This window comes from Miscanthus floridulus, chromosome 18 (assembly GCF_019320115.1).
Source record: "Miscanthus floridulus cultivar M001 chromosome 18, ASM1932011v1, whole genome shotgun sequence".
Taxonomy (NCBI): domain Eukaryota; kingdom Viridiplantae; phylum Streptophyta; class Magnoliopsida; order Poales; family Poaceae; genus Miscanthus; species Miscanthus floridulus.
In genome coordinates, this window is record NC_089597.1 from 53,101,167 (window position 1) to 53,124,127 (window position 22,961).

A 22,961-nucleotide genomic window follows, 5' to 3' on the forward strand; every position below is an offset into this window, starting at 1 on the left:
GAAAGGTAATCCTTTTTCACCGAGTCTTGAAATGAAATGATTGAGTACCGCCATGCAACCTGTTAGTTTTTGTACATCTTTGATGCTTCGAGGAGGGCCCATCTCTGTTATGGCTCGAATTTGCTTGGTGCTTGCTTCGATTCCACGATGACTGACCAAGAATCTAAGTAGTTGTCCTGAAGGAACTCCGAATAGACACTTGTTTGGGTTCAATTTCCAGCTCCACCTTTTCAGATTTTTGAAGGTTTGTTTTAAGTCTTCAATCAGTGCATCCGGGTTCTTTATTTTTACAACCACGTCATCCATGTATGCTTCTATGTTTTCACCGATCTGATCACCAAGGCATGTTTGGATAACTCTTTGGTAATGGCTCCAGCATTCTTGAGTCCAAACAACATGGTCTTGTAGCAGTAGGCGCCAAATGGAGTGATGAAAGATGTCTTTCTTTGGTCCTATTCTTTTAATGTGATCTGGTGATATCCGGAATAGCAGTCAAGAAAGGATAATAGGGCAGATCCTGCTGTTGAATCAACTATCTGATCAATGCATGGTAGCCCGAACGGATCTTTCGGGCAATATTTGTTGAGATCTATGTAGTCGACACACATGTGCCACTCATCCGTATTCTTTTTCTATACTAGAACTGGGTTTGCTAGCCAATCTAGATGAAGGATTTCTCTAATGAATTCGGCTGCCATTAGTTTTGTAATTTCCTTTTTAATTGCTGCCTTCTTGTCGGGAGAGAATCATCATAGTCGTTGTTTCACAGGCTTGGAGCCTTCATTGATATCAATTCTGTGCTCAGCCAACTCTCTTAGGACCCCTGGCATGTCGGCCGGCTTCCAAGCGAAGATATCCTTATTGTCCTGAAGAAAGTTGGTGAGCGCGAGTTTCTATTTTGCTGATAGGTGTGCACTGATGGTTGCCGTTTTTGAGGGATCACCGATGCCCAGGTCGATTTGCTTGACGTCGACTTCTTTTGGTGGTGCTAGGATGCTTGGTCTTTTAGCCGGTATCTCTAGTTCTTCTTGGCTTATTTCTACGGCAATAGTGGCTATTTCTTTTCTTCCATCGTTTGCCTGTGCCTTTGCTGCAATTTGGATTGCCTAAACATCAGAGTCAAATGCGCGCTTTAAATCACTTCGGAGAGAAAGGACACCATTAGGCCCTGGCATCTTGAGCAGTAGGTACGGATAATGCGGTACTGCCGTGAATTTTGCTAGTGCTGGGCGCTCGAGGATTGCATGGTATGATGAATCGAAGTCCGCAACCTCAAACTTGATGAACTCTGTATGGTAGTTCGAGGGAGTTCCAAAAGTAACTGGTAGAGTAATTTGTCCGAGTGGCATGGCTGGCTTGCTGGGTACTATTCCATAAAAAGGTGTACTTGTTGGTGTAATCATCCCGGTGAGTTGTAGTCCCATCTTCCTTAGCATTTCTAAAAAGATGATGTTGAGTCCGGCTCCTCCGTCGATTAGTACTTTCGCAACAGTCATACCGGCAATGGTTGGATCTAGAACCAGTGGGTAATGGCCTGCGTTTCCTACGCTGGTCCATTGGTCTTATCTTGAAATTGGATTGGATACTCTGACTGTTGACACCATTTTTGCACGTGTCAAAATGATCAGAGTGGGCTAATCGGTAGGAGGAAAGTTACTGTATACGCTGACAGCCGATGAAAATCAGCTTGTAAAGATGGTTGCCGATGAATGGTGGTGATCGATGGAAAGGTTGATTTAGACTCGGGCGTTGCCGATAAGGTTGGAGATGTTATTGTCGATGCCGATGAAGGAAGGCTTGAAGACTACTACCAATGAAACAGGAAGTATGCCGATGGAAAGGAGGTCGGTGAGATTTCCATCGTAATTGAGGCGGACAGGGAAATAGATAGGAGTTGATTTCCTTTTCTATATTTGTTAGAGTATGATTCATGTAAGAGTCACGTGTTTCCTTAGATATGGACTTGGTGTCCTAGTTGTGTTTGGTTATATCTCTTTAGATCAGGGTATAAATATAGAGTGAGGGGCAATGTAATAAAAAAAAGGAATCAATATCAAAACCAATTTTTACTCCTATTTGCATCTACTTACTTTTCGGCGACTTCGTCAATTTGCATATTTTTCTTTTTTACGAGTTCTCATTAATTCGGCGAGTTGCATAGCTTTAGTGCGACCTTCGACGATTCTCGAGTTCCGTGTGAGTACCTCTTGGTCGTGACTTCCGGGCGTATCGCTGTTGTCAGGACCAAAGTGCTCGTATCTTCATCCTTGTCAATTAACAGGTCAAATCGACTGGCACACTTTGGATATTGATTTGGGTATTAGCCCTTTGTGTTTGCAGATCCACTTTTGCATCAACACATCTTTTGGCACGCTCAGTGGGACCAATCAATCCGATCAATATGTTCAATTCCGAGATCGATTCAGGGAACATTATCGCGGTATCAGAAGAAGATCTTAAGGAAGAGCAAAGGCAGGCTATGGAAAAGGCTGTAGAAGAATACAGGCAGCTTTGTCTGAAATCATTTAGCCTGAACAAGAGTGGACAAGTCATCCAGAAGCAAGATTTGTCGTTGCCTCAGCAGGTTACCTTTGACTCCAATCCTGGTAAACTTCAAGAGATGGTTAATTCTGCAGTAAATCATGCTTTGATTAATCATTCCAATGTGCTGTCCAATACTATTCATAATGTTGTGGTTCGAACTCTCAAAGAAGGACAAGCATCACCACATTACGTTGGGCCTGCCTATCACCAACCAGAGCTGGCATCTATCAAAACTCCATCGGCTCCCTCGGCCGTTGTGGGTACAGAAGTTACTTCTTCTCCAGTATTGGCAGGCTTACCTAATATTCAATCTACACCGATACGATTAGATCTAGTACTACCAGGAGGACGAGTTCAGCTTAATACAGATCTATCGGCATCAGCTATGTCAGGCCCTGTGTCTCAGAATAGCCAGATTCCTGCTAATTGGTGGGGATATGGTATGCCTCTAGAGTCATCTGCTTTCAATCCTAGGTTACCTCAAGTGTTTGATGCAGTAGGAAAAGCTCCTATACCATCGGCTGTTTCACCGATGGCTCAAGTGCCTCAATATGCCACAGCAACTACTGTGCAACCAACTCCAGGAGGTTTCCAGATGCCTTTGGTTCAAACACCCAATTCAAGTCCATCGGCAAGCTTACTGCCGATGCAGCAGAAAGCCCCTGCTATGAGTCAAACTGGGGTTCAGTTCATGCCTCATGCTGGCTATAATTATCCAACAATGTCAGCAAATTACCAGCCATCGGTAAGTTTTGTACCGATGAGTTCTAATACTGGTTGGTCAGGACAGTTACCTGTTCAACATACAGTTCAGCAAAATCAGTAGGTTGCAGGGATGCAACAAGGTCATATGCAAGCTGGTTTTCAGAATCAAGCATCGGCAGCTCAGCCGATGAATCCTTTCCAACAGGTTAATGGACCACAAGTAACGGCAAATATGCCGATTGCTGGAGATCGTGGGCCACAAAGATATGTGGAGGGATATCAGCAAGCACCTCTCTTAGAAATTCAGCCAGTTCGTCAGCAGGAGGCTGATGCTTTTTGGGCCGATAAGATAGCAGAAATTATGAAGGATCAGTTTGGGATAAAGCCCAAGGTCAATACTTATTCTTATCGGACTCCATACCCTCCTGCATATGATTTAATTCCTCTCCCAAATCGGTACAAGGTACCAGATTTCACTAAATTCTCTAGGCAAGATGATACATCAACAATGGAACACGTCAATCGCTTCATTATTCAATGTGGAGAGGCAGCTAGCAGAGATGAATTAAGAGTTCGATTATTTTCATCATCTTTGTCTGGATCGGCATTTACATGGTTCATTTCATTACCACCAAATTCTATTATTACTTGGATTGACCTAGAAAAACAATTTCATAAGTATTTCTTTGCTGGAATCCATGAAAAGAAGCTTACCGATTTAGTAAAATTAAGACAGCGTAATGATAAATCGGTAGAAAGCTTTGTGCAAATGCTACGAGATGTAAAAAATAAGTGCTACAGTCTGGTGCTGGATGATCGGCAGCTTGCCGATTTAGCTTTCCAAGGGTTATTGCCACATCTTAAAGACAGATATGCTTCTCAGGAGTTTGAAAGCCTCAGTCATCTTGTGCAAATGATCTCTGATCAAGATACTAGGGTTTTTGAACCTAAAAAGAATTGGAGTAAAAAAGTATTATTTATTGAAGAAGTAGGAGATTCTGATTCTGATGAAGAGCCAGTTATCGGTTTAGCTGAGTGGGTTAAGAATAAAAAGCCGATATCTTGTCCCTTTGGTCAGAAAGAACTAGAAAAGTTTACCTTTGATATCACCAAGGCCGACAAGATATTCGATCTTCTGCTTCAAGAGGGCCAAATTAAGCTGTCACCTAATCATGTTATCCTATCGACAGAAGAGTTGAAGAAGATCTTGTACTGCAAATGGCACAATGCAACTTCACACAGTACAAATGAGTGCAAGGTGTTCAGGCAACAGTTACAATCGGCTATTGAATCTGGGAGAATTAAGTTTGGTACTTCCAAGGCCCAGAAGCCGATGAAAATTGATCAACACCCTTTTCTAGCAAATATGTTGGAGGCCAAAGGGAAGACCAAGGTATTGACGTCAGAAGCTGCTAAGAAAAACGCATCAGTGGATCCCCAACATCGGATAACTACCAATGATGCAAAAAGTAAGGGTTTGCTGGGAGAAAGCAGTAGTTCCAAAAACCCTCCTCGACCTGGCATTGTGATTACCCATCGAAGGCAGCAAGAGGATTGGCGTCAGCGTAAGGACCGATATCGACAACAGCAAGAAGAGACGTCGGGAAGAATGGTATCGGCATAAAAATCATTGGAGGTGCCTGTTTTCATCCATTGTTGGGAAGAAGGTATTAAATTGCCAACTGTTGAAAATTGCCCTGAGTGCAATGGTTATTATGGGGTCAATCGGTCAGAAAGGAGGTTTCAACCTAGCAATCAGGGTTTATTTATCAATGAGCCGATCAGAGGTAGAGCATCAGTGCATGATCGGCTGGGGGGCAGACTTAGTGTACATGAAAGGCTTGGTAAACGCGCTGGATATTTTCCAAGGAATCAAGAGGAGCTTGAGGAGATGGCAAACGCAAGAGTTCCTGATGAAGAAATATTCTACAGGGACCCTAATATACACTGTGTAGAATCAACTAGGACCTGTTATCAGCCGGTTTGGAAGACCAAGTTTCCTCGATGGTGCCCGAAGGGTCTGACAAAGACACAGAAAAGAAGGATGCAACGTGAGCATCAAGAGGATTTATACCGAGAGGAAAATTCCTCCAATGAGAGGTCCAGTCATTAGCAGTGGCAAGTAAAACACAAAAATAAGGGTCCATCGGCGGATGTTAATATGGTATTCATGTTGCCGATGGAGTTTTTGGCACTATCTGATAATGAGGAAGAAGTTGTTCTCTCTGATCAAGTAGCTCAGTTGACACTAGATCCAATGATGGCTATTTTTTAGAAACCTACTGATGACGAGAGATAGCATCTTAAGGCTTTGTTTGTGAAAGGTAGAGTTGATGGGCAGCCTATATCTAAGATACTTATCGATGGAGGGGCTGTGATTAATATTATGCCTTATGTGATGTATCGGAAACTTAGTAAGGGAGATCAAGACTTGGCCAAAACCGATATGATGCTGAAAGATTTTGAAGGCAATGTGTCACCGGCTAAAGGGGCAGTATGCATTGAATTGACTATCGGCAGCAAAACCTTGCCGACGACGTTTTTTGTTATTAATGGCAAGGGTGCATATAATCTGCTTCTAGGGAGGGATTGGATTCATGCTAATTGTTGTGTTCCTTCTACAATGCATCAATGCCTCATACAGTGGATTGGGGATAAGATTGAGGTTGTTCCTGGTGATTCTTCTTATATCATTGCATCGGCAGAATCAGATACTTATGAGCGAACTAAATGCATATTAGGAGAAGTTTGGGAAAAAGAATTCCTTAGAGTGGCTGATTATGAAATTCCACCGATCCAAGCAGTCAGTTCTGAAGAAGAGTTTTAATGGATAGGTTTGCCGATGATGGAAAATTAGGTCAAGGGTTCACATCGGTAGATGATTTAGTAGAAGTAGATATTGGTGATGGCGATAGGTCAAGACCTACTTTTATTAGTGCTAAGTTAGATTCCAAGTATAAGTAGCAAATAACTGATTTGTTAAAAGAGTATAAAGATTGTTTTGCTTGGGATTATACTGAGATGCCTAGATTAGACCGATCGATAGTTGAACATCGGTTACCTATCAAATCTGGATTTCAGCCACATTAGCAGCCAGCGCGCCGATGCAACCCTAATATACTTCCTGACATTAAGGCCGAAATAACTAAATTAATTGAGGCAAAGTTTATTCGGCAGTGTCGATATGCAGAATGGATCTCTAATGTGGTTCCTGTTTATAAGAAAAATGGAAAACTTCGTATTTGTATTGATTTCAGGAATCTTAACAAAGCCACACCGATAGATGGCTATCCAATGCCGATTGCTGATTTGTTAATTGATGCTGCAGCCGAACATCAAATTATCAGCTTCATGGATGGTAATGCAGGTTACAATCAAATATTCATGGCTGAAGAAGATATTCCCAAGACTGCTTTCAGATGTCCAGGTCATGTAGGGTTGTTTGAGTGGGTAGTCATGATGTTTGGTTTGAAAAATGCCGGCGCTACTTATCAAAGAGCTATGAACTTTATTTTTCATGAATACATCGGCACATTAGTGGAGATCTACATTGATGATGTAGTAATTAAGTCTGGAGATATCACAAAACATCTAGCCGATTTACGAAAGATACTGGAGTGCACAAGGAAGCATGGATTGAAGATGAATCCTAATAAATGTGCATTTGGTGTATCGACAGGTCAATTTTTGGGTTTTATGGTGCATCAGCGGGGCATCGAAATCAATAGGAAGTCTATTGATGCAATTAACAAGGTGGTTGCTCCTGCCAATAAAACTGAATTGCAATCTTTGATCGGTAAGATTAATTTCATTAGAAGATTCATATCTAATCTGTCGGGAAGGATCAAGGCTTTCAGTCCATTACTTAAATTGAAGGCCGATCAGGAATTTGTATGGGGAGCTGAGCAGCAGTTAGCCCTAGATGAAATTAAGAAATATTTAACAAATCCTCCAGTGCTAGTTCCACCTCAACACGGGAAACCTTTCAGGTTGTATTTGTCAACTGATGATACCGTTATCGGTTCAGCTCTTATTCAAGAATTTGAAGGGAAAGAACGTGTTATTTATTATTTGAGTAGAAGATTAGTGGATGCTGAGACAAGGTATTCGGCCATCGAAAAATTATGTCTGTGTTTATACTTTTCTTGTGTCAAATTAAGACATTATTTATTATCTGCCGAATGTACGGTCATATGCAAAGACGACGTAGTCAAGTATATGCTGTCGATGCCGATATTAAGTGGTAGAATCGGCAAGTGGATTTTAGCATTATCAGAATTTGAACTACGTTATGAATCGATTAAGGCAGTTAAGGGGCAGGTTATGGCTGATTTTGTCACTCAGCATTGTAATACAGTGGACTCTCTGGAGGTTGCTCCTTGGACACTTTTCTTCGATGGGTCCACATGTGGTGAAGGAGCAGGTATCGGCATTGTGTTGATTTCACCTCAAGGAAGGAAGTATGAGTTTTCATTGCTGATTGTTGCTACGTCGACAAACAATCAGGCTGAATACCAAGCCTTGATGAAAGGGTTAGAATTGCTGAAGGAGATACGTGCCGATGCTGTTGAAATCTTTGGTGATTCTATGCTAGTTATAAATCAATTGGCTGGGATTTATGAATGCCAAAGTGAAGTTTTAATTTTGTATTATGAAAGATGTTTGCAATTGTTGAAAGGGTTTAGAGATTTTCATCTTGAACATATTTCTCGACTGCATAATGAAGAGGCTAATCGACTAGCTTAGCATGCTTCAGGGTATCAGCCTATTCAGGAAGTGCTAACATCGGTGGTCGATACCGATGACTGGAGAAAGGAGATTGTCGATTATTTAAAGGATCCATATAAAAAGGTTGAAAGATGTATAAGGTTCCAAGCTACCAAGTATGTGCTCCTCGATGATGAATTATATTATCGAACTATAGATGGAGTTTTACTCAGATGTGTTAGCAGTGATGAATCAAAAAACTTGATGGGTGAAATTCATGAAGGAGTGTGTGGAGCGCATCAATCGGCTTTCAAGATGAAGTGGATGATCAGAAGGAATGGATACTATTGGCCGACTATTCTTGAAGATTGTTTTAAGTATTTTAAAGGATGTCAGGGGTGTCAAAAGTTTGGTAATGTTCAAAGAGCGCCTGCATCGGCTATGAACCCTATAATTAAACCTTGGCCGTTCCGGGGATGGGCTATCGATCTCATCGGTCAGATTTATCCGCCATCGAGCAAAGGACATAAATTTATTCTGGTTGCTACCGATTATTTCACAAAATGGGTTGAGGCAATTCCTTTAAAAAAGGTGACATCGGCTAATATGATCGATTTTGTGAAAGAGCATATTGTTTACCGATTTGGTATTCCTCAAACTATCACTACCGATCAGGGTATTATGTTTACATCGGGAGAATTTGATGAGTTTGCTATAGGTATGGGAATTAAAGTTTTAAATTCTTCTCCATATTATGCTCAAGCTAATGGTCAGGCTGAGGCTTCTAACAAAGGGATCATCAAACTCATTAAGCGCAAAATTAAAGAAAATCCTAAGAGGTGGCATACAGTATTAAATGAAGCCTTGTGGTCATATCGGATGTCATGTCATGGTGCAACCAAAGTGATGCCTTATCAGTTAGTATATGGACACGACACAATATTACCTTGGGAAATTAAAATTGGCTCTAGGCGAATACATTCTCAAAATCAGCTGATAGCCGATGATTATGATACTCTTATGAAGGATGAGTTGGAAGATGTGGCGGGTCATCGGTTAAGGGCTTTAGTTAGCATCAAAGAAAATAAGAAAAGAGTAGCCAGATGGTATGACAAGAAGGTGAAGGTAAAGGAGTTTACCGATGGAGATCTGGTCTGGAAATTGATTTTACCGATTGGGACTAAAAGTTCAAAGTTTGGAAAGTGGTCTCCTAATTGGGAAGGTCCATATTGGATAAATCAGTCTGTTCCTGGTAACGCATATATTCTAGAAACCCTCGAAGGGGTCGTGTTTCCCAGAGCATTAAATGGAAAATATTTAAAGAAATATTACCCTAGTATCTGGATGGATGCATAAAAGTATAAGTGCCGATAACAGTCCTATCGGCTAGAATTATACAAGGATGTCAATGTCTCATAAAGTGCCGATGCAATAGACAAGATTTACAAGTTTAACAGGGATTGGATAGCCAATATCACACGCAGGCGAATCTGGTCGGCTTCCTTCATTTCTTTGATGTCTTCATCGGCAGCACCCTCCACAGGCTTGAGTTTTTTCTTCATGGCCAAGGCTTTGCGAGCCTGGATGTCTCTTTCTTGCTGAAGGGCCTTGATGGCATTGGGTAGTTGGCTTTCTTCTTGTTGAGCATGAGTTAAGGCTGCCTCGACTTCTTTCAATTCAGCCAATAGAGCCATCTTCTTTGCCGATAAATCTAAGATTTTCTGCTTAAGTTCAGCGCCCAAAGTCTGCAAGTTGCCGATGCCCTTATGCTTCTCATCGGCAATTTGTTTCAGTTGTAGCATCTCTTCTTTGAGTTGAGCCTGAGCTGCTCTATCGGCAATGCGTTGAGCAGCCCGTTGATATTGCAGTTGGCGGCTTTCTAAATGGGCTGCTAGGAAGAGTACTTCTTCAACATCGGCAGGGACCTGGCCACGGATTGTTTTGAAAATTGCCTTTGTAGGGTCCGAATCATCTATCAGTTGGGCGGTATCTTGCTGTAACAAGTTCAGGAGAGCTTCCAACTTAGACTTAATTTCTGCCGATATTGTTCCCAGTGCAAGGGAAGAATTTATTTCCTCTCCATCATTGTCAGAAACATCGATGGCAAAGGAAAATAGGCTGTTTGGGGAGTCTTGTTCCAGAGGAAAAGAAAAAGAGGTCAGTCAAGGATAAGTATGAATATTATAAATCGACTAGGTCAATCGGCTTACCTGTTTCAAGGCAATTTCCTGTACTTGGCTGGAGGAAGCAGCCTGGAGTATGCCGCGTGGAGGATCGGCTAAGCTTGCCGATGGGATATCCTCTATGGCCTCATCGGTGGTTGGCTCTTGGGGTATGATGACCGATGGTATGTCCTGTACAGGAGGATTAACTGCTTGCTCAGTTGCATCGACTGATTCTTGCCGAATTGCAGACATTGGGGCAGATGTGGGGATCGGCATGGACTTCTGTTGTTTTGGCTGTGCCTTGGCATCTGTTAAGGCTTTGCGCTTTGCTTGAGCCTTAGCAACGGTTGGCTGGGGGGCATCGGCACTTGTTGGTTGTGGAGCTTGGACATCTGGTACGCTTGCCGATGTACCCATTTGTTGCTGCAAAATAAGTGTAAGGTATGATATTTAACAGATAAAATGTAAAATCAAAGGAATACCTCTGAAGGTTTGTCAGAAGTAGTGGTGCTTGATATCGAAGGAATTATCGATGATGATCTAGCAGTGGCTCTTACACCCTGATGATTAATGTTAATACAGTTTGTGATCGGCATGAGTAGAAATAAACAGGGTTGTTACCTTGAATGCCTTGATCAGGGTTGTAGCAGCAGCCAATGGAGTGGCCCTAGCTGTAGCCAATTTGGACTTGGAGGTGATGGTCTTGGCACGGGTCTTCTGGTGAGTCAAAGCAGCTAAGGTGGGGGCATTGTAGCCGATCGGTGATATTGGGGAAACAGGCTGAAGATCGAAGGGTTTTCCACTTTTGCTCATAGATGGTGCTAGGTTGTTAACCTGTCATGAGAAAGTTAGTTACCGATATATGAAAGGAAAAAGCAGAAGGGAGTTAAAAGAAACTTACTGCATCATCGGGAATGGCGTATTCAGGGTCGATCATGTGCCGATATGTGTGAGCAGATGTTGCAAACAGTTGTTCCCTCCACTCTCGCCACCATTGCTTATATGATTCGGTGATGAAAGATACTAGCGTCCAGACAGATATATCGACATCTATAGTATCGACATCGGGGGAGAGTCGCACTACCCTGCTCCAATCTGTTTCGTAGGTGATTTTTTCTCTGGGTTTGATCACATCAGTAAAACAAAGTTTGATTGGCAGTTGCCCAAAAGCCAATTGACGGGATACTGCCGATGGGTTGTAAAATTCATACGTGATGTTGGTGTTTTTCCCGCTACCGAATGTGTTTACTAGAATTGCCCTGGGAGTAATGATGGCCATCATGAGTTCATTATCCTGATTCAGAGTGTCATCGGCAAAGTTGAAAAGAAGGGGAATCTATTTTCTTCGTCAATATAAGGTACCCAGGCCCTATGATCACAAGAAAGACCATTATAGAAGCTTTGGAAGAATCTGCCGATCTGGTCTTCATTGGCCTCTGTTCCAGGAAGGACAATTATGGCTTCACCAAAATTAAGGGGTGAGCGTGTTGCCAATTCCTCGCCCCCAAGCACGTGGTCTTCAGCAATTTCTCGTGGGAATTGTTGGGCAAAGAAGTCCCATTGCAAACGTTTGTGCATATGGGCATTCAGCCACATGTTGATAAACCACCACGGGCCTCCTAAGTTGCTGATGGGTTCGCCAAGCAAAAGTTTCTGAGACACTTGACGAAGAAGATGATAAGTGGAGCTCAGAAGGTATCGGCCAAGAGGGAACCTTACACCATTGGCCAAGAGTTCAGCTGCGGGGAGGAAGGCGTTGGTTGGTCCTACTGATCGACCACAGAAGATAAATTTTTCTAACCACATATTCAAGAATGTGGCATGTTCCCTCTGGTTAACTGTCCCAGTCTTCTGGCATTCTTGAATGTATCCCGTCCAACCGCCGATGTTGCGGGTATTCACCCTATATTCAGATTTTCTGCCATAGATGGAGCCTTCATCGGCAGTTGAAATATCCAAGCCAGTGAGCATGTAGACATCGGCAAGTGTGGGAGTAGCTGGGCCATGTCCAAACATAAAAGTGTTTGTTGTGTCTGACCAGAAGTAAGCAGCTGCAATCATCATTGACTCGTTCTTTTGCATATCGACAATAGATAGCCTAATGCATTGGTCTAGCTTCCATTCTGCCCAGTGTACTTGCATCGACCTATTGACCCTCAAGTACCAATCTTTCCACCCTTTGGTGGTTTTGGGCCAAGATCGGAATGTATCTTTCCATAAATTCAGAGAGAAATTTTGGGCTCTAAAGGGGATTCTATTAACCTCTGCATTAATCAGATCAGTTGGATCTGGGTTGCCCATTGGTCCTAGGCATTGGACATATGGCTGATCGGTTGGAATAACTAATTTGTTGCGCAGTTCCTAAGTTTAGAGGATCCAAAGAACAAAAGAAAAGAAAAATTACCAACTGTATGAACTCGCAAAGACCAGAGGAATCGAGGTAAAAGGTAACGGAAGTGGAATGAACCGCAGGGATGTCGAAGTTGATTGCCATTATCTTGAGGTAGATGGGGGCATGAGCCGGAGACTCGAGGTTGACGCTGGAGAAAAGTTCTTGTTGGTTGAGGTCGCATAGTTGCTCGTCGGAGTTGCCGCCGGAAAGAGAGAATGTCAAAGATTGGAGTCTAAGGGTAGAAGACGAGCGTTCCGGAGAAATCTATTTATAAGCCGCTTGGAGTAGGGGTATTTTGGACTTATCTCTATACCGCACGCATGTAGGTCGAGGTGGTTCAGATGGATATGGTAACTATTCGCACGATAATCAAGGGATTGTACAGATAATTTGATGGCAAGTAATCATGACTTGGAAGAGATATCGGTATAGGATATTTTAATTCTGAAAGTGGCGGCATTATTATGTTAGGATCTTGCCGATGGATTATTGTTTAGGTATCTTAACCATAATCAAGGCAAGAGTGGTTGGCAATTGTGCGATATTTACTGAGGTGCGTGAATCAGGATTAGATTTGATTAGATTTGATAACAGATCAAGTTTTGGCTTGAAGGATGAGTTACGGTAATTGGGCGAAGGCAAATGTTATCTGGAGTAAATTTCGAAGCATTAATGGTTTTATACTCTGAAATTGGGGGGCATGTGTTGACACCGTTTTTTTGCACGTGTCAAAATGATCAGAGTGGGCTAATCGGCAGGAGGAAAGTTACTGTATACACTGACAGCCGATGAAAATCAGCTTGTAAAGATGTGAATGGTGGTGATCGATGGAAAGGTTGATTTAGACTCGGGCGTTGCCGATAAGGTTGGAGATGTTATTATCGATGCCGATGAAGGAAGGTTTGAAGACTACTGCCGATGAAACAGGAAGTATGCCGATGGAAAGGAGGTCGGTGAGATTTCCATCGTAATTGAGGCGGACAGGGAAATAGATAGGAGTTGATTTCCTTTTCTATATTTGTTAGAGTATGATTCATGTAAGAGTCACGTGTTTCCTTAGATATGGACTTGGTGTCCTAGTTGTGTTTGGTTATGTCTCTTTAGATCAGGGTATAAATATAGAGTGAGGGGCAATGTAATAAAAAAAGGAATCAATATCAAAACCAATTTTTACTCCTATTTGCATCTACTTACTTTTTGGCGACTTCGTCAATTTGCATATTTTTCTTTTTTACGAGTTCTCATTGATTCGGCGAGTTGCATAGCTTCAGTGCGACCTTCGATGATTCTCGAGTTCCGCATGAGTACCTCTTGGCCGTGACTTCCGGGCGTATCGCTGTTGTTAGGACCAAAGTGCTCGTATCTTCATCCTTGTCGATTAACAGGTCAAATCGACTGGCACGCTTTGGATATCGATTCGGGTATTAGCCCTTTGTGTTTGCAGATCCACTTTTGCATCAACACTGACCAATTGAGATATCTTGGTGTGGCAGGTTCTGCTGCCATGATGGTTCATAACGCTAGTTTTTCTTGATGTTTGCTTCTAGAATCTAGAACCCCGGCAATGATTACTGCCACTGTCCCTCTGGATTTTTGGAATCCCTTGTCTTTATGGTTGTCTCCTTTTTTCAAATTGTCTTCTTTATTATTTCCCTTGCTATCTTTTCTTGTGTATCTTTCATTGAAGGTGTAGCAATTTCCGATGGTGTGTTTTCCATTGGGGTGCAAGGGGCAACATATGTTCTCAATGTCGTCATACCTTCTGGGCTTGGTAAATTTCTTTGATTTGTCAGCCATTGCTACTATGTTGTCTAGACCACGCTTTCTCTTCTGATGTCTGTTGTTTCGTGGATTTTGCCTGTCCGGGTTGTCTCTGTTGTTTCTATTTGGGAATCTTTCTCTTGTTTTTTCCTCTGTAGTAATCATCATTTCCACTGTCCGTCTGAATTCTTCATTGTTTCTTGGGTTTTCTTTGCAGAAGTCTTGAAATTGCCACCTAGCCATGATTCTGTGAGAGAAGGCTTCGATTACTTCTCGTTGTGTGATGTCATGTACTTGAGCTTGTAGTTCGCCAAATCATCGATAGTAATTTCTAAGACTTTCACCTCCTTTCTGCTTGAGTCCTTTTAACTCTGCGTGGGTGATTGGATGTGTAATAATTCCCACGAAATTTTCACAGAAAGCACTTTGCAAGTCTTCCCAATTTCTGATTGATCCTGGATTCAATTTGTCAAACCATTGAAGTGGCATGGTTTCTAGGGCCATGGGAAAGAACAAGGTTTTGATGTCATCGTCTCCTCCAGCCAATTCAATCGATTGTGAGTAAATCCTGAGCCATTGCTTTGGTTCGGTCTTGCCATCATACTTGGAGTGGTTGGACGGCTTGAACTTGTGAGGTAGTCGTATTGAAGCAAGTCTATTTGCAAAATAGGGGAATCTATCGTGCGTTCTGGCTTCCATATATTCTGATTCTGTGCCCCCTTCTTGCCAACTGTCGTCTTGGTGAGAGTAGTTCTGCGTGGCTGTCCGAGTAGGTGCTTTGCTTCTGGCCTTTCTTGGTTGTTCGACTCGGTTGTTTTGACTGTGATTTCTTTGGCTCTCTCCGTTGTGACTTCCACTTGGCCCAAGTCTTTCGAAAGCGAACTTCCTTTGATTTTGATCTTCCTATTCATGAGATTTTGCCCTTCCGTCGTTTGTCCTAAAGACTGTTGATCGGAGAAAGTCTCAGAGCTATTCTTGTTTTTCATTGGGATATGAGATCGCCCTGAGTTCTTCTAGTGCTTCTCGGATCTTATCGTAGGGTGTATTCGCTGCTTGTCCTTCTTTGATTTCTCGCTCTGACTTTCTTCTATTGTACTCGGCTAGGTCCAACTCGTATTTGATCCAAGTGTCCTTTTGCTGCTTAGCACGGCGCTGACGTCCTTATTTCAATTTGTTCTTTCTTTCTCTTGCTTGCCTCTGACTCTTAGTCTCACCATCGTGCCCCTGGATAAATGGTGATATGTTGGATTCGGATTCATCTGAAGACCTCACACTGGGTACTTCTAGGGGGATCAATGGTGATCGAGGATGGCGAATCATGAATACTTCTCTAGCGTGAGTTGTTCTGTTATCATCGTTGATTTCCGTACTGCCAGAGCTGTTGATAACTTCAGTAGAGGTTTCAAGGTCATAGATCGAATCTCCTTCTTGGTAGGGTAGAGTTTTTGTTGTCGTATCATCGACTAGTTGGGTGCCGTCATCCTCAAGAACAGTACCTGGCCAGTGAATGATGCAGTCTTGAGATGTTATAGTTAAAACGAGACCTTCTTGGGCTCCTTTTAGTGGCATTCTAAGCACGGGATAGGTGGATCCTTCGTGCCATGTCTGATAAGGTGTCGCCATGTTGTGGGGTCTGAACGAAAGAGGACCCGAGTTCTTTGAAGTATTCTGAGTGTACTCCGAGTAGTATTCTTGATAGGTGGACGTCATGTTCCGGAGCTTTGTCAGAAAAGAACTTGGTTTTCTGAAAGAACTCGGATAAGACTTCGTCTCAGAAACGGAACTTGAGTCTGAATCGGATGCGTGAAGTCGTGGAATCCGAGTTGGATTGGACATTACGAGCTGCACGAATCTTCTGGCAAGCTGATCTGTCGTTGTCGTCGTTGTCGTCGAAATGAAAGAGTCTTGATGATGATCTGAATCTTCGAGGAGACGGCCTTGGAGCTTGCCATTGTCGCCTGCCTCGCAGATCCATGAATCGAAGATGAAGATTGATCCCGTCGAGAAGATCATGTTGTCGAGGTCCGTCGAGCTCTCGGATGCAAATTCGCTGAAAGCCCCTACCTGGCGCGCCAGCTGTCGATGTTTGACCACCGATAGCCTACCATGGGGGTCCCTGGGGCAGTATGTTTGGGCTTTAGCGTATGCAGAACTCGATGGTTAACGCTAGAGATAGTCGATTTATCCTGGTTCGGGCCCTCGATCTTTGATCGAGTAATAGCCCTATGTCCAGTCGGCGTTAGCCTTTGCGTTGGATTGATCGTAAAGTGTTGTGTTGTACAATTGTTCTCTTGAACTCTCGGTCCAAGGAGCCCTGCCCTCCTTTATATAGTCAGGAGGCCAGAGTCCTAGTTGGTTTACAATGAGAGTTCCTAGTAGGATTACAGAATAATACTACTACTAAGATTACAGGGGAAGAGTCCTAGTTAAGCTAGTTCTTCTCCCTTCCTTGTGGGGTATCCCGTGGGTCCCGCACCGACAGTTACTTCAAATGTTCTTACTAGGGAATGCCCTATGGTTTAATGATGATCATGAAATTAATTTGAGACCGAGCAGACTCTTTGCTTGCGTCAAGAATTGAGTCTTGATGTAGTGCCCCGCATGTGTCGATTGAGGACCGTACCATTGTAGGCCACCGTGTGGTCGGGACTTTGTAGTACTGGCCACATACTCCGGTAAGCCTGACACATCAGCTATTCCATTACGGGAAAGGACAACCGTGCACTAGGAGTGGAGCGATGGCAAGAGTAGCGTATACCCACCCTACGGAAACATCTGGGATGACGTATGGTGGTGGAGTACTGTACTCTAGGGTGGAGCAAACCCGTTCACGTTTTAAAGGATCCGAGCGAAGGTTGATATACGTAGGGCCAAGACCGGGACCTTCATATGTTGTGTGGTAAGGAAACTCGAGCTAGGCCAAATTAATTCAAATCGTCGTTGCTTCTCAGAGAAGGATACCCGATCCTCTGACTTACATCGTAGTTAATAAATGCAACAATGATAGTTATGATCATGGGATGTGATGATTAATGAAGTGGTTGCTTTAGATCAGGTGCAAAACTGGAGGCTGATAATGACTTAACTTGAGCTAAAATATTAAAAGTAAGGATCAATTATTAGTAAGCTTTTCTGTAAAAATTAATCTTGATTCTTGCCACAGAATTACCTTGATTCTCGTAAAGCCTGCATATCCTTGGAGTCTTTTCTTTTTGTTAGTTAAGCCATGTTGAGTACCTTTGTACTCAGGGTTTGTTAACCCTTGTTGCTAGAGGAGAGCCAGCAGTAGAGAAGTTTGTTGTGCACCCTTAGGCACGGTGAACCTCTCTTGTGTGATTATTAAAGTGGTATCAGTCATGCTACCTTTTTGCCATGTTGGCTAAAATTAAAGATTTGTAATAACTCAATTAATGGTTTTAAAAATTATGATTTGTAAGTCTTTCGTTGTTTATTCTGATGTAGTTGTATAAACTGTTGTAATACTGCGATGCTTTCTATAATGTATCCTGCTCGAAAAGAAAACGTGGATGATTCGGATTTCCCGAGGACACTCGACAGACTACCGGGATTGTGTGGCTTACGTGTGCTACAGTCAGAAGTCTGTGAGACAATGATATGCACATGTGGGCCATATAATTTGGGCGGTTCTGTCACAGCAAGTGTTTTATCTAGATGTTGCATATGTTGCAGGGGCCATACACCTATGTTGTAAGTATATGTTTCAAATGTTTCAGCTGTTTCAGACGTATATTTCAAGTGTATATTGCAAGTGTTTCATGTTTCAAGCATATACTCTTGGATGGGACGGCCAGAGTCACGTGGTGCGCATCCGCAGGCGGGGCGTGTGGATTCTCGTGTGCGCGAGCGAAACAGAGAAGGTGGGACGCTCCCCGCGTGCGCGCAAAACGGAGTAGGCATGACGTTCGGTGCTAGCTAGATGTTTTTTATTCATAGCGTAGGTCTGTTTTACCATTAGGGTTTGTCTTACTGCATTTATATTTGTATCCACCTCAATCCATATATTTTGAGTTGGATTGAGGTGTAAATGATGATCGAGGTGGATACAAGTAAATCAAAACGTTCGAACATTAAAATTGTGCAGGTCTTTACAAGGAGTCGCTCATAGAATGTGAATTCAGCACCAGTGCAAGGAAGAACCTGATGCAACCGATTGACGAAAAAAATAAAGGTGGAGAACATATTCTGGGAGATGGCAGGAGCACTGCATAATCATTAGGGATTAGGCTACGCGGTGCAGTGGGTTTACAAAATAAAATACTCGCCGGGCCAGAAGACAACAAGGCTGTCCAAGAAATTGTCCAACTAGGATCTGATAATCGTCTGGCTTGACGCCCATTACAATCCTGCTCCTTAGTCCTTATTCGCACAGCAGATCAGAGGATTGCTCCCAATTTATGATGCAAAAAGAAAACGACTAACCTTAAATTCCTCTAAACCTTTGGTGGCGATCTTCGGGGGCGTGGAATGAAATCTAACAAGTGCCATACATATAGGAAGGAAAAGGAAGATGATGCAGGCGACCGTGGAACCAACTGCAACTACAAACTTGTGGCTTTTAGTCTTAGCCGTTCGTAGACTAGCCTGCGAGGACGCAGTCCCGGAACTGGAACAGTCTTGCCCTATATTCTCACCGCAGATGAGAGGATTCCCGACAACGCTGCAAGAGAACCATGAGTAGAAAAAAACTTAAATCTAAAACTTTGTACTAGCTGTGCCAATGTGCCATGCATGCTTCATGGGTGAAAATCTCAGAGAGGAACAGGATTAACAGCCTTACTCTAGAGTGTCCCGGCAAACGATCTCTGTATCGGTCCGCTCAAGTTATTATAGGACAAGTCTCTGTAAGACACAAGCGCAAGCACACCGAGTACAAATTAAACCAAAAAGCTGCAGCTACCTAAAGAATGCAACAAGATAGAATTGGCGTATGCAACAGGGCTCACTCACAAGTACTGGAGGCTTTCAAGGTGGAACACAGTGGAAGGGATTTCACCATGCAAGTGGTTGCTGGAGAGATCGAGTTTCTTGAGCCCCCTAAGCTTGCCAATCTCTGCAGGGATTGTCCCGGTTATGGTCCTGTTCGGCTTACCCCATATTCTGCTTGTTCGGTTTCTTTTTTCAGCCGGAACAGTGTTTTTCTCTCACAACAATTTAGCCGGAACAGTGTTTTTAGCCAGTTTCAGCTAAGTTTCAGACTAGCGAACGGGGCCTATGTTGTTGTCCGACAGCACACTGTGGAACAGATGGATACAATTAAAAGCTAGCCCTCACAGTCAGAAAGGGGAAAAGGAACACAACGGACACAAAGGCTACCATCTACCGTATCCATGAGAACGTACTGGTAGGAAGGAACACAACACTCACAGAGACTGGAGACTGGTCAAGTTTCCTATGCTTGGTGAGAGGCGCCCTGAGAGATTCCGGCTAGGAACTTTCCTGCCAAGATACCACATAACAGCCATGCATGGGGAGAACTTCACTGATGGTAAAATTAACTGATACTACCAAGCTGGGAACAAACTGAGAGGAAACTAAAGGGGTGCAGCACTGCGGCTCGCTTACAGACTGACAACAAGATTGTCATTTGAGCAGGTGACAGAGCAGGTGACAAAGGCATAGGTGCAGGGATTCACTTGCACAGGATTCCAGTCCCTGAGCACTCCATGGGGATCCTCGAGGAGGTTCCTCATCGACTGCAGAGCTAGCACTCACTACCGGAAACCAGCACTTTGTCGAGTGCCGCAAGCTTTGCCGAGTGTATTTTATTGGGCACTCGGCAAAGCCGTCTTTGCCGAGTGTTTTTTTCGGCACTCGGCAAAGATGGCTTTGCCGAGTGTTTTTTGGCACTTGGCAAAGATGTATTTTGCTGAGTGACATTTTTCGGCACTCGGCAAAATGCATCTTTGCCGAGTGCCTTTTTTCTGGCACTCGGCAAAGATGTATTTTGCCGAGTGCCATTTTTTGGCACTCGGCAAAATATATCTTTGCCGAGTGCCTTTTTTGGCACTTGGCAAAGAGGCATTTTGCCGAGTGCCATTTTTTTGGCACTCGGCAAAATGCGTCTTTGCCGAGTGCCTTTTTTTTTTGGCACTCGGCAAAGAGGCATTTTGCCTTGTGCATTTTTTTGGCTCTCGGCAAATTATTTTTTCAAAGCAATTTTTGAGGCCCGAAATGAATTCAAATGAAAAACTTTTCAACTACAAAGTTGCATAACTTCTCAAGATCTACAAAGTTTGTTTTGGTCAATTCTTCATTTGACAAAACGACAATAACGTTGATCATAAAATCTACATCTCTCATATGTCTCATTAGTTTCATAAAAGTAGAAGAGGGATATATAAAATTTGTGAATAATGTTACTACCACTATGTCGGATGAACAAATGACCAAAATAAACTTTGTAGATCTTGAGAAGTTATGAAATTTTGTAGTTGGCAACATTTTGATTGGAAATCATCTTGTCATGCAAAAACGGCGTTTGAATTTGAAAATTTTAAAATTTGAATTTTTCAAAAGACCTCGGATGGAAAAACTTCCTAAACGAAAATTGTAGATCTCCAAAAGTTATGAAACTATGTAGTTGGCAACTTTTTGATTTGAAATCATCTTATCATGCAAAACTACGTTTGAATCTCTCAAATTTAAAATTCGAATTTTTCAAACGACCTCGGATGAAAAAAACTTCCTAAATGAAAATTGTAGATCTCGAAAAGTTATGAAACTTTATAGTTGACCACTTTTTGATTTGAATTTGTTTAGGGCCTCAAACAAGCAATTTACTCTCGGTTTAGTATAATATATGAGGATAGATAACGAAATTTAGACACTAGTGGCAGTGTAGTGCAGTGGTAGAGCAGCAGACACGCGAGGGAGAGGTCGTGAGTTCGAATCCCACCAGCTGCGTTAGCCGCGAATTTAGCGCAAAAAATGCAGCGACTTCGATGGCCGGTGGCGCTGGACGGGCGCTGGCCGGTGGCGGCCTTCCCCGAAAAAAAAATTTGCTATTATTTTTGGGTTTTTTCGCATTTTCATTTTTCCGAGTGTAAATCTTTGCTGAGTGCTTTTCTGGCACTCGGCAAAGGCTTCTTTGCCGAGTCCCTTTGCCGAGTGCGGCACTCGGCAAAGCCTTTGCCGAGTGTATTTCGGGCTTTGCCGAGTGCCGCAGACACTCGGCAAAGTGCCGGTTTCCAGTAGTGACTGGATTACCCAATATCAAAGATGTTAGTACACACCGATGCAACAGCAAAACAAACAGAAACATGCACTACTAGAAAACTACGTGTCGACAGAGACTACGACGGAGTGGAGGACCTTCATCGTTCCCCCCACCCGAGGGCTCGGCGCTTGACGACGAAGCGATGAGCAGCAGCAGGAGCAGCGGTAGGGAGGGAGAAGACACCGCCATTGCCAAAGGCAAACGAGTCAGCCGTGTGCCCAGAGAATTGGGGGGATGGCTTCCTTCTACGTGTGATAGCCTATGGCTACGGAGCTAATTTGGTCTTCTCGTTATGGAGAGAGAATGAAATAGTTTTCCTCTTTCGAACCCGACGCCCGTACTTTCACCACCCTACGAGTGCACACAATGCAAGGATTCCAATGCCACAAAATAAAGCGACATCATGTCTAATTTTCAAGGGGGAGGAGGGGGCGGGGGGGGGGGGGAGTGTTATGGGTTTGCTCTGATATCATGTTCATACTATCTTATTAAATGATTCGGATCCTTTGCTTTCGATGCATATTGTTAAGAGATAAATAGTTTTGTAGCGTTAGTTAGAGGCTCGGCGCGGTCACCACGATGTTGCCCACGACCTCCACTCTTGCGCTCCTTGTGCACTCGGCTCTAACCTGTATATAAGCACTTCTGAGATGCAATACAACAGCTGCTGGTGCATTCTATGTATTGTTGTCGATAAGAATGTCATCTACCACCACCACTACTACTACTACAGTTCCAATATAGGGGGCAGCTGGGATGCCTCTATAGAGGCTGTTCTCTCAGCAGCCTCTACTTTTCCGCCTCCAAGAATCAGCAATTTGTAGAGGCGGGTGCCTAGCCGCCTCTAGTAATTTGATATAATTTGTAGATGCAGTTGGGAACAACAGTCACTTCTACACATTTTGCTAGCAAGCAACCTAACCTCGGGTGGTCTTGCCCATTGTTGGTTTGCCCTGTCTACGCTTGCCTTTACATTCATATACTTGTGCTTGTGTAGTTGTAGTTGTAGCCCACATAGTCGAGTAGCATACCTCTTGTAGTTTTTTTACTTCCTTAGCTTAGTTTAAATCCCTACATATGTTACAGATGGACGCATGGTAAGATTTGGCGTCAATATACAAAGAACTAGTGCTTAAGGCATGGCATGACTCAAACATCTGCCTTGCCAAAGCTACATCCATATATTTCTTTTATCCCAAATATTGGCATGTCATATGTAAATATTTGCAACTACCAAACCAATAAGGAACTCAAAATAAAATATTGTAATTGTTTGCCAGACTAGTGTTCTAGTTTGCCTCCGTCAGAAGATTTAGCTCTGGCAATACCTATCAACGTATTCATATACATGGAATCAGATGAGTAGCACACAAGACACATGGATATATTGGTTCAGGCACGTGGTGCCCTACATCTAGTTTGATATAGCTTCTCTCTGTATTCGTATGCC

At 43.1% G+C, this 22,961-nt stretch overlaps 1 protein-coding gene across 1 annotated transcript; it reads right to left on the bottom strand.

The window, feature by feature from the left end:
- Positions 1-3,311: 3,311 nt before the first annotated feature.
- LOC136523846 (LRR receptor kinase SERL2-like) lies at positions 3,312-21,700 on the bottom strand. The gene is made up of 7 exons (XM_066517389.1): positions 21,607-21,700; positions 19,858-20,002; positions 19,660-19,731; positions 19,243-19,395; positions 19,075-19,134; positions 18,715-18,952; positions 3,312-3,443 (listed from the first exon to the last, which is right to left on the bottom strand). Exons 1-7 carry the CDS (start codon positions 21,698-21,700, stop codon positions 3,312-3,314), a joined length of 894 nt encoding a protein of 297 aa, XP_066373486.1.
- Positions 21,701-22,961: the final 1,261 nt, after the last annotated feature.